Genomic DNA, 17424 nt, shown 5'->3' on the forward strand with positions numbered 1-17424 from the left:
AGTCCACAAACACTGATACTCTCCCACCAGAGGAACAGGACTGAGAGAGACGGGTTTGTTTGTTATTATGAAGAACATAGAAACCAACTTCTGAACACCACAGACTCCAGGACTGATCATTGTGTCCAAACAAACTGTCAGCACCACCTCCTTTCCTTCTGATTCTTCTGTAAGACACTGATATAGAAACATCCCCACTCCACTGGACCTCCCAGTAACAGAGACCAGTCAGACCAGTGGAACACAGAATCTGAGCCCAGTCAAATCTGTCCTGATGATCTGGATACGGCTGATCCGTCCACACACGTGTCACCTTCTTGTTGTTGTCAGACAGTTTGAGTTTTCTGTTCGCTGTGTTTGGATCCAGAGTGAAATCACAGAAATCTGATGGAGAGAAAACACAACACAGCAGCAGTTAGTCCCCTGTCCACTCTCATCATTCCACTCTTCTGTTTGTCTCACATTTATGTGAGTGTAAAAACATTTCCTTTCACAGCCCCACACCAGCCTATTTCAGATTATTCTCAGTGTAAATCTGGAGTCTATTTCAGATTATTCTCAGTGTAAATCTGGAGTCTATTTCAGATTATTCTCAGTGTAAATCTGGAGTCTATTTCAGATTATTCTCAGTGTAAATCTGGAGTCTATTTCAGATTATTCTCAGTGTAAATCTGGATTTCTCTGGAGTTTGCACACAGCTGTGGAGCACACAGTCTGAGCTCTCACACAACTACACACATTCTATGGGAGGACTCACTTTCCCATCATGCATTGTGTCTCACACCCATTTGAAATAAGCCTGTGTCTGTTTCACATGGACTTCATTCAACACTTACACTTTCTGAGTCCTGGAGTTAAATACTGAGCTCCAGCAGGATCCAGTCTGAAACACAAGACAAGAGTCTGAAACACAAGAGTCTGAAACACAAGAGTCTGAAACACAAGAGTCTGAAACACAAGAGTCTGAAACACAAGAGTCTGAAACACACGAGTCTGAAACACAAGAGTGTGAAACACAAGAGTCTGAAACACAAGAGTGTGAAACACAAGAGTCTGAAACACAAGAGTCTGAAACACAAGACATGAGGGGTCAGTCCGTATGAAATCAGACGTTTTCAAGGAATCTCCCTTATTATTATTTCAGATTTGGCTGAAAAAATTTCTAAAGATTTTTAAATCATCAAATGAAAGAATCTCAAATTTTAGCTCAGTCCCTTGAGTCGTTCCTGAGTTATGGCTCATAGAAATTTTGGGGCCATGTTCACTTTTTCTGAAACCTTAATTTATAAACATGTTTGAGAGACCAGAACTTCAAAAAAAATAGAGCGAAGACGCTGAACATTTGTGTTATAGTAGATTTTTGGTCATAGATTCTGAATCTGTTGTTAAATATTGTGTATCTTTATTAAGGAGAGCACTGTGGGCCACCAAAATCTCAAATTTGGTTGCCGCTCAATTATATATATTTTTTTTCAATTTTTGAGGTCCAAGATGTATTTACTCCAAGCAGATCTTTACAAACTAACTGCTGAACCTGAATATTTGACAGAATGACCATTTCTGACACAAATCTCACACTTTGAGTTTTCATGTGGATGGTGTAGAGTCTCAAATATGTTCACAGACCAAATCTTTTTGGCTCCTTCTTTGGAGCCTCGGTTCCCCATGTGACACAGTTAGATGTTGATCAAATTTTTACAAGAGAAACTTTGTCATATTCTGAATAGTTAAAATTAATAAAAACATCTACTATTAACCTCTGTCATATCAAATTAAATTTTTGAAAATGAGCTCTGAGGTCATTTTTGGTGGAGCTTAGGGACTTTTCCACCTGTAGTTTTCAAAATGTGTCCTGCGCCACACTCTTTTGTGTCGGGTTGGAGGGCTCTTCTCCAAATCTCAACATGCTCTGTTCCACCTTGTGATGTCATCAAGTGGTACTTTTCCAGTTAAAAGCTCCTTTTACCTTTTGTTTAGTAGAAATAGTAAATTCCAGGACTGAAATGATCCAGATGATTCTAGTGAAGGTGTGTGGAGTTTAAAAACACAGTGGAGCACTTCCTGTATCACCACATGATGACATCACAGAGTGTTTTCTGTTTGAGAGAAGAGCTCAGCCTAAATGTGCAGGTTTGTGTGTTAAACATGTGAATGAAACAAAAGACAAGTCCAGGTGTGTTTGTGATGAGGAAACCACATTAGAACAGAGATCATCAAATAGTGTCATATGGAGCTTTAATGCAGCTCACAGCTCTAAGGTTTTATATTGATCTGTGTGACGATGTTGAGCTGAGGCCTGAGGATGATGAATACACCACATTCACACTCAGCATCAGTAACTGGCTCATACAGCACATGGGGCATGAAGGACGCAGCAGCTCAACTCGTTTTTTGTGCTGAATGGACACTTCTAATGTTTGTGATGAGAGGAAAAAACACTTTAAGTCACTTTGATTCTTAGTCAAATCCTGTCCACATGTTTAGTCAAAGTGTCTTTGTGTCCACAGTAAAGTGGTCCATACCTGAGAGTGTCCAGTGTGCAGTGGGGGTCCTCCTGTAGAGCACACAGGAGCTTTACTCCTGTGTCTCCTGGATGGTTGTAGCTCAGGTCCAGTTCTATCAGATGGGAGGGGTTGGACCTCAGAGCTGAGGCCAGAGAAGCACAGCCTTCCTCTGAGAGCAGACAACCTGACAGTCTGAGGACACAGATTATTGGAATCAGTCCATTCATTAGAAACATTCAACCCAAATGAGACAAAGAACAAGTCCCAGATCTTTATGTGACTTTATCAAATGTGATTTTCCAACACAAATACCAACAGGTTATGTAATAATAGTGAAGAATATGAACCCCTCTGACCTGAGCTGTTCCAGTTTACAGTGACGACTCTTCAGTCCAACACACAACATCTCCAGCCCCGAGTCCTTCAAGTCGTTGAGACTGAGGTCCAGGACTCTCAGACTAGAGGACTGGGAGCTGAGGACTGAGGACAGAGCTTCACAGCTTCTCTCTGACAGGTTACAGCTGCTCAGTCTGGAGACAGAAAACATTGTTTATGTAGAAGTTGAATCAAACCATCCTCTGTTAAACAAAGGAGACTCACAGAGCTTTGGTGGAGGCCTTGACCACTGGCAGCAGCCTCAGGAGAAACTCCTCTGAAGCAGAGTATTTCTTCAGCTCAAACTGGTCCAGATCTTCTTCTGATGACAGTAAGATGAAGGCCAGAGCTGACCACTCAGCAGGAGACAGTTCACCTTCAGACAGACGTCCTGAGCTCAGGTAATCTTGGATCTGCTCCACCAGAGAACGATCATTCAGTTCATTCAGGCAGTGGAGCAGGTTGATGTTCCTCTCTGCAGACACATCCTCACTCAGCTTCTTCTTGATGTACTTAGCTGTTTTCTGATTGGTCTGGGAGCTACTTCCTGTCTGTGTCAGCAGACCTTGTAGAAGGCTCTGATTGGTCGACAGTGAAAGACCCAGGAGGAAGCGGAGGAGCAGGTCCAGGTGTCCGTTTGGACTCTGTAAGGCCTGGTCCACAGCTGTCTGATGAAGATGCTTTAGTTTTTTTTTCAAACTGAACTTTGTAGACTTTTGTGTTTTCTCTGAGAGCAGGTTGATCCCAGTGTTGATGAAGGTCTGATGGACGTGAAGAGCAGCCAGAAACTCCTGCACACTCAGATGGATGAAGCAGTAGACCTTGTCCTGGTACAGGCCTGGCTCCTCTCTAAAGACCTGTGTGAACACTCCGGAGTACACTGAGGCCGCTGCAGCGTCCAGCCCACACTCGCTCAGGTCACTCTCGTAGAAGATCAGGTTTCCTTTCTGCAGCTGCTCAAAGGCCAGTTTTCCCAGAGACTCCACCATCTTCCTGGTCTCTGGACTCCAGTGTGGGTCTGTCTCAGATCCTGCTTCATACTTGATGTTCCTGACTTTGGCCTGAACCACCAGGAAGTGGATGTACATCTGAGTCAGGGTCTTGGGCAGCTCTCCTCTCTCTCTGCTTTTCAACAGATGCTCCAGGACTGCGGCAGCGATCCAGCAGAAGATCGGCAGGTGGCACATGATGTGGAGGATTCTGGACGTCTTGATGTGGGAGATGATTGTGTCGGCCTCATCTCTGAACCTCTTCCTGAAGTACTGCTCCTTCTGCGGGTCGGTGAACCCTCTGACCTCTGTCACCATGGAGACGCACTCAGCAGGGATCTGATTGGCCGCCGCGGGTCGTGTGGTTATCCAGAGGCGAGCGGAGGGAAGCAGGCTCCCCCTGATGAGGTTCACCAGCAGCACGTGCACTGAGGCGGACTCTGTGGGGTCGCTCAGGGCCTCGGTTTTGGTGAAGTCCAGAGGAGGTCTGCACTCGTCCAGACCGTCAAAGATGAAGAGCACCTGGAGGTCTTCAAAGCTGCAGAGTTCTGCTCGTGTTTGACTAAAGAAGTGACCAACAAGTGTCACCAAGCTGAAGCTTCTCTCCTTCAGCACATTGAGTGCTCTGAAAGTGAACGGGAACAGCAGCTGTATGTCCTGGTTGGCTTCACCTTTAGCCCAGTCCAGACTGAACTTCTGAGTGAGCACTGTTTTCCCGATGCCAGCCACTCCCTTTGTCAGCACTGTTCTGATGGCTCCATGTGTGTGAGCTGGGCCTTTAAACATGTCTTCACATGTGATGGCTGTCTCTGCTGGGCCTGGTGTCCTGGAGGCTGTTTCCATGTGTCTGACCTCATGTTCCTGGTTGACCTCTGAAGACCCTCCCTCTGTGATGTAGAGCTCTGTGTAGATCTCATTCAGAAGGCTGGAGTTTCCTGCTTTAGCGATGCCCTCAAACAGAAACTCAAACTTCTGCTGCAGGTCAGACTTCAGTTTACGCTGACAAACTCCAGAAGAAGTCCCTGAATGAAGACGACATACAGACCTGAGTCTCAGAGAAGATAAAATGACTGTGAGCACCTTGTTAAATGTGTTAAATGGTCCTACTGCTCCTCAGACGCTCAGCCAGCTCCTTCTGCTTCATCCTCCTCAGGAAGTTCAGTGTGATCTTCAGAACAGCCTCACTGCAGCTCCTCTGCTCTTCATCCTCATCCTCCACAGGATCTAAACCTTCTGGCTCATCTGTACTCAGAACCTTGTGGAGCTTCTTCAGCTCCTTCTGGACAAAAGTGAAGATGTCCTCCTCCAGAAGCTGAACAGACACATTATAAACAACACAAATGCAGTCAGTGTCAGATCTGTGTGAAACAAGCTTCATTCATCTGAACATTTCCAAACTTTAGTGAATGAAACACCTTAAATATGGAGTCCAGCTGTGTGTGATGGTGCTGACCACTGGAGACCTCTGGACCCGGCTGCTCCCCTCTGTCACAGACACACATGAAACATGCATCATTATTATTTATTATTTATATATTGTTCTTATGATCAGTGCTTTTGAAAACTCATGGCTCTGTGGCAAAATGATGTGTCTCTCCCATAGAGCGGTCACTCCTGAGGGACTCACAGGTGGAGGACGCTTCAGAACACTCTGCTCTGTGCTGGAGTCTGCTGGATTTAATTAACAGGAAAATACATTTGGACTTTAAATTTAAATGATAAACCGGAGCACTGTTTTGGACAAATCTCACACCAATGTTTTTTAAATATAGTTTTACCCTAAACTTTAACATTTTAATTATAGTGACTGAATCTTTACTTCGATAAACTAAAGAAACTTTCACCTGAACAGAATTTGTGAAACAATAAATAACCCGTATACCAGATCTAACTCCACATATACTTCTAATATCATGCACCATAAAACACAGCGCTCACTCACAGCTCTCTCCTGAAGAATATTGGCTGTGACATAGACCTGTCACTCCTGAGGGACTCACAGCTGGGAACAGGTTCAGACGGAGGATGTTTCTGGTGGATCCTGAGACAAAGAAGAAAACACACTTCAGTCACAGTAAAACACATGGGACTGTTGTGACTCAGATACAAAGTGTTCAGGAGGCCTTCACCACACACACTGATTGTTGACGGTAAATGGTCCACTGACAGGAAACAGTGTGGAAACTGGAAAACCAGTCAGCTGTACAAGTTGTGCCCGAGGCTGGAAAATGCTATCTTACATGTGTGCGGGCATCTAAACAAATCTTAAATGCCTCTAGAGTCCAGTCATCCCGTCAAACTGGACAAAGATCATATTTCTACTCTGCTGCTGAGGAAAGTCCATCAGGACGTGGGACATGGAGGTCACACCCACATGTTTTCCAAGCTCAGGGAGAAACTCTGGATCACTGGAGTCAGCACTGCTATAAGGAGTGTCCTGTCCAAATGCATCATCTGCAGGAGACTCAGTGCTACCCCAGTGTACCAGCAGGTGGAAGACTTGTCCGCAGAACGACTCATGCCAGATGAACCTCCATTTACAAGAGTTGGAGTTGATTATTTTGGGCCTTTTAAAGTGAGGAGCAGGAGTACAGTGAAGTGGTACGGTGTCATATTTACAGTACCTGTCTTGTACTGAGAGCTTTTCACATCGAGGTGGCACCTTCTTTGGATATTGATTCCTTCTAAATGCTCTGAGGTGCTTCATAGTGAGAAGAGGACAGGTCTGTGACAATGACAATGAGACAGATTTAATGGGAGCAGAACATGAGCTAAAACCAGCCACAGAGCAGTGGAACCAGGCACAGGTGCACAGTGTGTTACTCCAAAAGGGCATCAAGTGGTCGTTCAACCCTCCTGCTGGATCCCACCATTGAGGAGTGTGGGAGAGGCTGATCAGTTGTACTTCAGGTGAGAGACGCAGGAGCAGGACCAGGACAGACGGGAGCGGGTGGGACCAGGTGGAGAGCAGTGGTCAGCTGCTGTGGGATGTGGAGCATGAGACAGACTCTGGTCTGCTGTGTAATGAACAGAAGAACGAAGAGAAAACTAAAAAGGTTGACGTGTGTGTGTGTGAGAGGGGCATGTGCAGGTGGAGTGTTCCAAACACAAACTCAGACAGTTCTGTCACGGCACATCCACAATTCTCTCTTGGTGGTTCCTCTGCTGGTGTGGACTTGCATCGTGAGGCTCCGGAGCTGTTTTATTGTCACATATATAAGTTTTCCCCACAGCCTCTGTGCTGCCTGTGATGAGACAAAGACTGCACACTTTACCCACACTGGCACTGATTTTAAATGCCACAGCGCTCACAGATTGGTTCAGATGTCATCACCATATATGGACTTGTACCGTCCCACTCCAGCCTCCAGCACCAAGTACAGACCCACCTGGACACGCCCCCTCTTTAATGCTAGTGCTAGTGCTAAGATCGGGTTTGTTGGTTTTGTTGGATTCAGGTGATTTTTTGCTTCTCACTGATATATAACATTCATATGTCCAGATGAATTAGAGTTTGTTTTGTAAATGTTTGTCTAAAAAGCATTTGACCCTGAGGTCAGGTTTGGACATTTGGACCAGATCTAACTCCACATATACTTCTAATATCATGCACCATAAAACACAGCGCTCACTCACAGCTCTCTCCTGAAGTTTATTGGCTGTGACATAGACCTGTCACTCCTGAGGGACTCACAGGTGGGACCAGGTTCAGACGGAGGATGTTTCTGGTGGATCCTGAGACACAGAAGAAAACACACTTCAGTCACAGTAAAACACATGGGACTGTTGTGACTCAGGTCAGATACTTCAGGAGGTTCTACAAAGTGTTCATGAGGCCTTCACCACAGACGCTTCAGTACGGCTCATTCAACAACAAACACATCCAGTTTAGATATTTGTAAAGTTTGAATGATGGAACAAAGAACAGACTTGTGTGTGTCATTCTGATTTGAATGTGATTCTCTGTGAACTGTGGACCACTCCTGGACATGTTTTTATTTCATTCAAACCACGTCACCCACATTATATCCAAATGTTTGTTGACATAAAGTGGTGACGTTATAAGGTGTTGTGAGTGTGACTTACTGTGGACCATGTTCTCTTTTCAAATCAATCCCTCCATCATTAGAGCGATCACTGTTGAATGAGTGGGCGCTGGTCCCAGGAGCAGGTCTGTGGACACAGATGGAGCAGTGGCTTTAGTCTGAGCTCTGACATGGAGAACAGTGGTGGAGCGTTAGAGATGGTCCCTTACCTCTGAGCTTTGGGGGGGTGAGTGGTTTTAGAGGGAGGGGCTCCGTCCTCTCTGTGCTCTCTCTGATCCATGCTCTGTTCATTTGCTTCAAAAGGAAAAACACACAAAACATTCATCCCAAACAACACTAATGTTTAAACATGTCACAAATGTTTCTCTCCTCAACACACACTTACATTATTATGTCACACACAGTGGCGGCTGGTCAATAGAGGGCGCAAGTGCACCGCACTCCCTAACTTGACCTAGATAAAGAAAAAGAAAAAATAATAATGTAAAATATCACTTTACAAAGAACAACATGTAAAATATCACTTTACAAAGAACAACATGTAAAATATCGTCCAAAAAGGTTTTTCAAAAACCTGCGTCCTTATTGTGAGTGGGCTTGCCTCTCCACAAACCTGACTCTCATTTGTCCTGAAGGAGGCTCTCCTCCTCCTCATGCCTCCTCCACAAATGCACTCAGTGTTCCTCTAATGAATGCATTTGAACGGTAAATGTTGTAGAACTGTAACAGGCTGGTTTGTTACCCCAGAACCACACTTAGCACCTTCACCCTTCACTAAAGCACTTTAAAACACTGCACTTTCCTAGCACACAGCACTTTTAACATATTTGCACATCACAAAATAAATTGCACACAATTGGTTTTAAAAAATATTTATTGGCTTTCCTTTAACCATTTTTTATTCCTGAGGCACAGCACTTTAATTGGAAGTTGCTTGTCCCTGGAGGAAAAGGGAGACAATAATAAATTACATTTTAAATTGACTTTGTGCAATAAATATGGTGCAATATCTGTTTTAGAATGTTTTAAGTGTTGATGTTTTTAGTGTATTTTATTGTGTTTTAATGAACGGTGTGGATCTGCTTTTACTTACCTCCCCTTTTTATCTTCTGTCCAGGTGTGAAAAGAGTCCCCCGGAAACGAGCTCCCTCTTTTATGGTTCCGGGCTGGACCACGTGTAACATTTTGTACAGGGGTTTTAGGTTAGGTATTTTATTGGTTTATGGGTTTTACATTTAATTGGTGTAATGGTTTTAGGGTTTTATGTATATAGTTGGTGGTTTTAATAGTTATCTGGGTTTTGGGTTGTTTTATGGAGGTTTAGGTTTTAATTTTACGCTAATGATAATTTTAACCATCCCTGTTTTAGCATAGTGGTTTTATCCAATCAGTAGGACCGGCATAAAAGGCGCTTCAAGATCAGTCTGTGTTCTGCTGCTGGAGAGGAAACTGCTGCCTGCCTCCGTTTTGCACCCTGCACTTTTTGCACTTGCACTTTTGTAATCATTGAAAAAACAACAGTAAACTGTGGACCACAAGTACCGGTCTGTGTCTGGATTTGTTTTTTTACCTTGCTCACTGAACCCCAAGCCGCTCACGGTCAACCTACATTACATTTGGTGTCAGGAGTGGTCCTATGCCGCAGTGAGAAGGTACAATGAATACCAGACAAGGTGGAAGAAAAATGCCTGAAGAGCCCGATGAGGAACCTGGGACGACAATGGCTGACCACCAGGGGGCAAAGGCAAGTGGTGTGGAAGAGAAAATGGAGGAATTGGCTGGGATGATGAAGTCACTAATTGATGCCCAGACCATAAGAGACAAAACTGTCAACACGGAGCGGATCCAACAGGAGCAGCGCTGGCAAACCATGGAGATTCAGGTCCAGCGACTCCAGCAGCAGCTAATAAGGATGCAGCCAGAGCGATCTGCGCATCCACAGCGGGTTTCAAGGCCCGTTCAAGTCACGCTAGAAATGCCAACAGAGGAGTACGAGGATGAAGAAGAGGAGGGGCCGCGGTACCCTCACAGGCCATACCGGGAGCCAAAGCTTCTTCCCCTGGCTCCTGACGATGACATTGAACATTTCCTGACCACGTTTGAAAGGATGGCTCAGGTTTGCCGATGGCCAGAAGAAGAGTGGGCTGTTCGCCTGGTACCTCTCTGTTGACAGGCAAAGCCCGAAGTGCCTATGTTGCTATGGACATGAAAGACACAGAGGACTATGACAAGGTGAAGGAGGCCATCTTGTCCAAATATGAAATTACATCAGAGACCTACCGCCGTCGCTTCAGATCCCTGAAGATCGAGCCCGGTGAGACGCCACGAGAGCTGTATGTCCGCCTGAAGGAGCTGTTCATGAGATGGATTCAGCCTGGAAAAATAACAATCCAACAAGTGTGTGAAAAGCTGATTCTGGAACAGTTCTTGCGGATGGTCAGTCCCGAGCTGGAGATCTGGATTAAGGAGCACGACCCCGCCACCGCAGAGGAAGCTGCCCATCTGGCTGAGGTCTTTACATCTGCTCGGAAAGGGACCAGAACCAGCTACTTCGGCCGAGAACCTCACCAGCCCATGCCAAGTAAGTCCTTTGGGGGTGATGGGTGTGGTCCAACCCAGGGTAGAAGTAGCAACAGTAGGCCAGCTCCACCTATCCACCAGTCTCGCACGGTGAGAAAGCCCGCTAGACCACCACAGGAAGTCAGGTGCTACAACTGTAACGAACTTGGTCATACTCAGTACTTTTGCCCAGCTTTAAAACCAAGCATTCCCTGCTTTGTTCTGTACCTAGGCCGGCAAGCGTACAGACAGGGCAGAGAATAGGGCGCACAACCCCAGTGCTTGTAAATGGCCACCGGGCGGAGGCATTGTTAGACTCTGGATGTTTTCAGACAGTTGTTATGTCCTCCTTAGTTCCACCTGAGCGGCAGTCAGTTGAGCAAACTCCACTGGTGTGTATTCATGGAGATGAGCACAGTTACCCTACAGCAGAAGTCTATCTGACAGTTGGGGGGCAAACTTACCTGGTTACCGTCGCATTAGCCAAAAACTTACCTTTTACAGTCGTCCTTGGTAATGATATTCCCACTCTTCCTGATCTGATTATCCAGGCAGATAGTGGGTGCTCAGAGTCTGTTTTAGAACCCCCTGCACAGTGTACTCCGGAACCTGGCAAACCCTGTAATGTCCTCACCAGGGCACAGATAGCTAGGGGTGTTTTTGAGGAGCTGCCCTTTTGTGACGAGGAAACTAGAAGCGCATCCGGTCAAAGCCAAAAAAGCCTAAGGCCCAAAAGAGAAGGGACAAGTTTGTTGGCTCTCAGAAAGGGAAAGAGGAGCTTCCTAAACCCCTTAGTCCTTTGGACGTCAGCATCCCCTCAGACATAGGGGCACTGCAGAGAGAGGACTCTACACTTAAACCCTGGTTTGACAAAGTCAAAGAGCAGGAGGGTGTCAAACAGGCAAAGGTAGCTGCTTAGATGAAGTCAGCTATATTGTGAAAAATGGCATTCTTTACCAGATCAAGGACAAGAATGAGGCACTAGTATTACCTGAAAAGTTGAGAAGTGCAGGTAATGGAGCTGGGCCATGCAGTCCCATGGGCAGGCCACATGGCTTTTCAAAAGACCCTTAGACGGATTGGCAGCCGGTTTGCTTGGCCGGGAATGTTTTTCACAGGTCTCCAAATTTTGTAGTTCCTGTCAAATTTGCCAGCTTACTTCAAGCAAGGGAGTAGCTCGGGCCCAGCTTCAGCCTCTGCCAATTATTGGGGCTCCATTTGAGAGAATGGGGATGGACATTGTAGGCCCCCTGGAGAAGAGCTCAGCAGGCAACCGTTACATTTTGGTCATTTCAGACTATGCCACACGTTACCCTGAAGCCTTCCCACTCAGATCTATTAAGGCTAAACAGATTGCTAACTGTCTCTTGCAGCTCTTCTCAAGGGTTGGGGTAGCAAAAGAAATACTTACTGACTGTGGTACCAATTTCCTTTCAAAGCTCCTCCAGCAGGTCTACCAGTTGCTAGGGGTGAAGGGAATTAGGACCACACCGTATCACCCCCAAACGGACGGTTTGGTGGAGAGATACAATAAGACTCTGAAAACGATGCTGCGCAAGTTTGTCTCTTCTACAGGCAAGGACTGGGACCAGTGGCTTCCGTACCTGCTCTTTGCATACCGTGAGGTCCCACAAGCATCGACAGGCTTCTCACCTTTCAAGCTCTTGTATGGACGCCAGGTGAGGGGACCCCTGGACCTGCTCAAGGACCACTGGGAGCGCCGGGAGCCAGAAGGAGACAATGTAGTGGCCTACGTACTCAAAATGAGGGAGAGGCTTGAGGCAATGGCAGCACTGGCACAGGAAAACCTCAAAGCGGCACAAACCACACAGAAAACCTGGTATGACCAGAAGGCCAAGGACCGGACCTTTACACCAGGCCAAAAGGTACTTTTGCTTTTTACCAACTAGTGAAAACAAACTACTTGCTAAGTGGCATGGACCATATGAAATAACTAAAAAAGTTGGAGATGTCACATATGAACTGTTTATGCCTGAGAGACTTAAAAAGCACCAAGTTTTTCATGTTAATTTGCTGAAAGAGTTTATTGTCCGCCAAGAACCTTCTCAGCAGCTTTTGGTGCGTGCCGTGAAGGATGAGGAAGTGACGGAAAAGTTTTTCCCCATCCCTGCTGCAGAGCCAGCTGCCATTGACCTGTCTCACCTCTCTCCCTCTCAGCAGGACGAGTTAAGGCCGCTTCTTAACCCGGATCTTTTCCAGGAGACCCCCGGTTTTACCTCACTGGTTCAACATCAGATCCGCCTCAAAAAGGAAGCTCCAAAGAGACAAAGGAGCTACCGAATCCCAGAGCGGTTGGTGCCAGTGTTGAAAAAAGAAATTGAACTTATGTTAGAACTGGGAATCATTGAAATGTCAGACAGTGAATGGTGTAGCCCTGTTGTACTTGTGCCAAAAAAGGATGGTTCTTTGCGTTTTTGTATTGATTTTAGGTACCTGAACGCAATCTCCAACTTTGACCCCTACCCGATGCCCCGCATCGATGAACTTCTGGAGCGTGTGGGGAGTGCAGCCTATATCACCACGCTGGATCTATCCCGGGGCTATTGGCAGTTGGCACTAGCATCAGAGGCGAGGGAGCTGACAGCCTTTAAAACTCCCTTTGGACTGTACCAGTTCAGGGTGATGCCCTTTGGCTTGCAGGGGGGCGCCAGCCACATTTCAGAGGCTGATGGACCATCTACTCCGTGATGTGTCTGAGTTTTCTGCAGCCTACCTGGATGACGTGGTGGTTTACAGTCGGTCCTGGGAAGAGCATCTCCACCACCTCCAGGAGGTCCTGCAGAGGATTCAGACTGCTGGACTGACTGTGAACCCAAAAAAGTGTGCAGTGGCCCATAGGGAAGTCGAGTACCTGGAGTACACTATTGGCTATGGCAAAATTAAGCCTCAAGTTCAAAAAATGGAGGCTATCCAATCCTTCCCTGTGCCCACAACAAAAAAGGGAAGGTCAGGGGGTTCCTCGGCCTGGTGGGATGGTACAGGAAATTCATCCCTCAGTTTGCCGAGAGATCCACTGTCCTGAGTGACTTAACAAAAAACTCTGCCCCAAACAAAGTTCGCTGGACGGAGGCGTGCAACAGAGCCTTCATTGACCTGAAGGAGGCTATTGCACCCGACCAGTCCTGCAAAGCCCTGATTTTGACCAGCCTTTCATCCTGCAAACAGATGCTTCTGGGGTGGGACTGGGAGCGGTCCTCCTCCAGGAGAAGGATGGAGAACGAAGGCCAGTGGTATTTCTGAGTCGTCGGCTGCTGGACCGGGAGACTCGATACTCGGCTGTAGAGAAGGAGTGTCTGGCGATGAAGTGGGCCATCGACTCTCTGCGATACTACCTGCTTGGGAGACACTTCGTGCTGGAGACAGATCACAGAGCACTGCAGTGGCTGGATCGCATGAGAGAGGCGAACACTCGGATCGCAGGATGGTACCTTGCGCTACAGCCTACAACTTCACCGTCCCACTACAAACCAGGGAAGACCAACATCGTGGCTGATTGCCTATCAAGACTGGAAGAAGAGTAGCTTCGCTTTTCTGAGAGGAGGGGGGAAATGTAACAAACAGGCTGGTTTGTTACCCCAGAACCACACTTAGCACCTTCACCCTTCACTAAAGCACTTTAAAACACTGCACTTTCCTAGCACACAGCACTTTTAACATATTTGCACATCACAAAATAAATTGCACACAATTGGTTTTAAAAAATATTTATTGGCTTTCCTTTAACCATTTTTTATTCCTGAGGCACAGCACTTTAATTGGAAGTTGCTTGTCCCTGGAGGAAAAGGGAGACAATAATAAATTACATTTTAAATTGACTTTGTGCAATAAATATGGTGCAATATCTGTTTTAGAATGTTTTAAGTGTTGATGTGTTTAGTGTATTTATTGTGTTTTAATGAATGGTGGATCTGCTTTTACTTACCTCCCCTTTTTATCTTCTGTCCAGGTGTGAAAAGAGTCCCCGGAAACTCCCTCTTTTATGGTTCCGGGCTGGACCACGTGTAACATTTTGTACAGGGGTTTTAGGTTAGGTATTTTATTGGTTTATGGGTTTTAACATTTAATTGGTGTAATGGTTTTAGGGTTTTATGTATATAGTTGGTGGTTTTAAATAGTTATCTGGGTTTTGGGTTGTTTTATGGAGGTTTAGGTTTTAATTTTACGCTAATGATAATTTTAACCATCCCTGTTTTAGCATAGTGGTTTTATCCAATCAGTAGGACCGGCATAAAAGGCACCTTCAAGATCAGTCTGTGTTCTGCTGCTGGAGAGGAAACTGCTGCCTGCCTCCGTTTTGCACCCTGCACTTTTTGCACTTGCACTTTTGTAATCATTGAAAAAACAACAGTAAACTGTGGACCACAAGTACCGGTCTGTGTCTGGATTTGTTTTTTTACCTTGCTCACTGAACCCCAAGCCGCTCACGGTCAACCTACATTACAAGAACAAAAGCTGCTACCAAACGTCCCAAATGTGAAAAGAAGTTGATTGTATTTGAAAGTATTTTTCAGTCTCTCCTCAGTTTGAGGAAATAAGACACAGGAATAAGAGCCACACCTTTGGACTGGAGCAGCACATCACCAGACCAACGCCTCACACTGCACAAGACAAACATACATCTGTGTGTGGACTATTTCCTCACTTTGTTTCACTCTTTTCTTTTGCTTTCTATTTGACTTGTTGCCTCTGATTTCTTGTTTTCTGTGTTATTAGTTTGAATGGTTCCATGGTTACAGAAAGTGATCAATTGTTGAACAGTGCAAATGGACTGACGTTCTACAGCACACAGTGTTGGCTCAACTTACTCACTTCTACTTAGTTTACTGTCATTGGATTACAAGTACCTCAGTAGTGTAACGCACCAGTGTGAAAATCCTGGTGCTGAAATGAGGCCGGTCCCTCCTCAGAGGCAGAGAAGCGCTGGAGCTGAAATCACCCAGTAAAGTCTCTGTGACGTCATTTGAGACGTTTCAACAACTCCTGTGTTTCTCTCCACTGAAACGTCTTGAATCAAACACAAAGCTCACATTTGATTCATTTAGACAAAACGCAAACAAGTGTCCCAAACTCATGGAACTAAGTGACTTTACTGAGCCACTAACTAAGTAGTGTAATAGATTACATTTTGAACAAGTAACTAGTCATGAGTAACTCAAGAGTTTTTCAAAGTCACTTCCCCAACACTGAACAACACACAACGTCACAATGAAGTGTTGACATGAATGAATAAACAGAATGATGTTTGAACGACTAAAAGGAGCTCTTGGTTTTTCATTAAGACTCAGACAATAAACTAGAGCAGGAGACAAAGACTTTTACACATCAGTTAGTGCAAACCTGAAGGAAAATACTGCTTTTATAACAAACACAAACAATACAAATGCACTTTAGAAAGAATCAAGTCAAACCTTGTTTCAGCTGAAAGAGGCAGAGGGAACGAGTCTTTAACACCAACAAATGTCCAGATTTTATCATCTACTTCCTCATGTTTCACACACGACATGTAGAAACATGTAGAGACAAATCGCCTCCAGTTCTGTTTTGTGAGTTTGGGCTTTGGCAGAGACGAGTGTGTAGAAGTGACACACTCCTCTGTGTGTGTGTGTGTGTTGTGTGTGTTGTGTGTTTTGTGTGTACGTGTGCGTGTGTGTGTGTCTGTATGTGTGTGTGTGTGTTGTGTGTGTGTGTGTATGTGTGTGTGTGTTGTCTGTATGTGTGTGTGTGTTGTCTGTATGTGTTGTGTGTGTGTGTGTGTCTGTGTGTGTTTGTCTGTGTGTGTGTGTGTGTGTGTGTGTGTGTGTGTGTGTGTATGTGTTGTGTGTGTGTCTGTGTGTGTGTGTGTGTGTGTGTGTGTGTGTGTGTGTGTGTGTGTGTGTGTGTGTGTGTGTGTGTGTGTTGTGTGTGTGTGTGTTGTGTGTGTGTGTGTGTGTGTGTGTGTGTGTGTGTGTTGTGTGTGTATGTGTGGTGTTGTGTGTGTGTGTGTGTGTGTGTGTGTGTGTGTGTTATGATTTATAGAATAAATAATCAATGACCTATTTTTCCTAAATTGGTGATTTAATTTGTCCTTTTAGCTCGATTCTATTTCTAGAACATATGACAATAAATGATCTATTTTCTTCAGCTGGTGGTTCATAAATCATTTATTGATCAAATGTAGATGTGTGTGTGTCTTTTTGATCATCACTTCATCCTTTTCTGTCCTGAACCTGTCAGTTAAACCTCGGTCACATATGTTTTATTCTTTACCTCTGCCTCTTTCCTTCTGTACTTAACAAACTGCTTGTACAAGTCATTGTTGTTTTTGTTTGTGTTTAATCGTTGTCAAGTGAAAAAGTCCAGCCCCTCTGCTCCAAGTCTTCACCTCCACTCCTGAGCCTCTCTCCTCTCACCTCCACTCTCTCCTCTTCCTCTTCTCCTCTCCTCCCCTTTTTGATGAGTTGATGAGGTTATTTTGAGTGTGTCCAGTAGGTGGCAGCAGAAAAAACAGGTGAGCAGGTGAGTCTCTGAAATCATTTCATTAGGCCCAGGTGAAGAAACACAAACCAAACCAAACCAAGGAATGTGAAGGAAAAACACAGAGACACCGGTGAGGACATTTACCTGGAAAAAGACTTTTTCAAGTTGAGTTCAAATAGTAAAATGTGGTAAAACCCATATAGAAGTAATCTCTTTAATGTACATGGAAAATGATGATTCTGTTTAATTGAAGTTTAATGAGAAGACGAGGTTCAATTTAAATACAAATGACTGATTTATTTGATGAAAGTAGATTAGTAAATAAATTCAATTTAAGTTTGAAAATGTTAAATTAAAGCTAAATTGAATAACTAAATCATTGAAATTGCATTTAATTATTTAATATAAAGTAAAAAATCTGATTTAAGGTAAATGTGTAAATCTAAGTTAAAGTAGCATTAATTAAAAAAAAAA

At 44.9% G+C, this 17424-nt stretch overlaps 1 protein-coding gene across 6 annotated transcripts in view; it reads right to left on the minus strand.

The window, feature by feature from the left end:
• Positions 1-15372, minus strand: part of LOC129407198 (NACHT, LRR and PYD domains-containing protein 12-like) — a 37634-nt gene extending 22262 nt beyond the window's left edge. For 4 of the 6 annotated variants that reach the window (XM_055152839.1, XM_055152840.1, XM_055152836.1 and 1 more), the window contains exons 1-9: positions 8300-8445; positions 8124-8208; positions 7955-8041; positions 7505-7603; positions 5284-5353; positions 4976-5180; positions 3105-4890; positions 2861-3034; positions 2523-2696 (exon numbers count right to left, since the gene is read on the minus strand). In XM_055152839.1, coding sequence (XP_055008814.1) covers positions 2523-2696; positions 2861-3034; positions 3105-4890; positions 4976-5180; positions 5284-5353; positions 7505-7603; positions 7955-8041; positions 8124-8194 — 2666 coding nt within the window. In that variant the 5' untranslated portion in view covers positions 8195-8208; positions 8300-8445. Of the gene's footprint in view, positions 1-2522; positions 2697-2860; positions 3035-3104; positions 4891-4975; positions 5181-5283; positions 5354-5810; positions 5910-7504; positions 7604-7954; positions 8042-8123; positions 8209-8299; positions 8446-15356 lie in introns of those variants that run through there. The other 2 variants (XM_055152838.1, XM_055152837.1) reach the window with 2 other exon arrangements.
• Between the last annotated feature and the right edge of the window lie 2052 nt (positions 15373-17424).

The sequence above is a fragment of the Boleophthalmus pectinirostris genome, unplaced genomic scaffold (assembly GCF_026225935.1).
Source record: "Boleophthalmus pectinirostris isolate CB_2022bp ecotype Guang Dong unplaced genomic scaffold, ASM2622593v1 HiC_scaffold_17, whole genome shotgun sequence".
Lineage (NCBI taxonomy): Eukaryota > Metazoa > Chordata > Actinopteri > Gobiiformes > Gobiidae > Boleophthalmus > Boleophthalmus pectinirostris.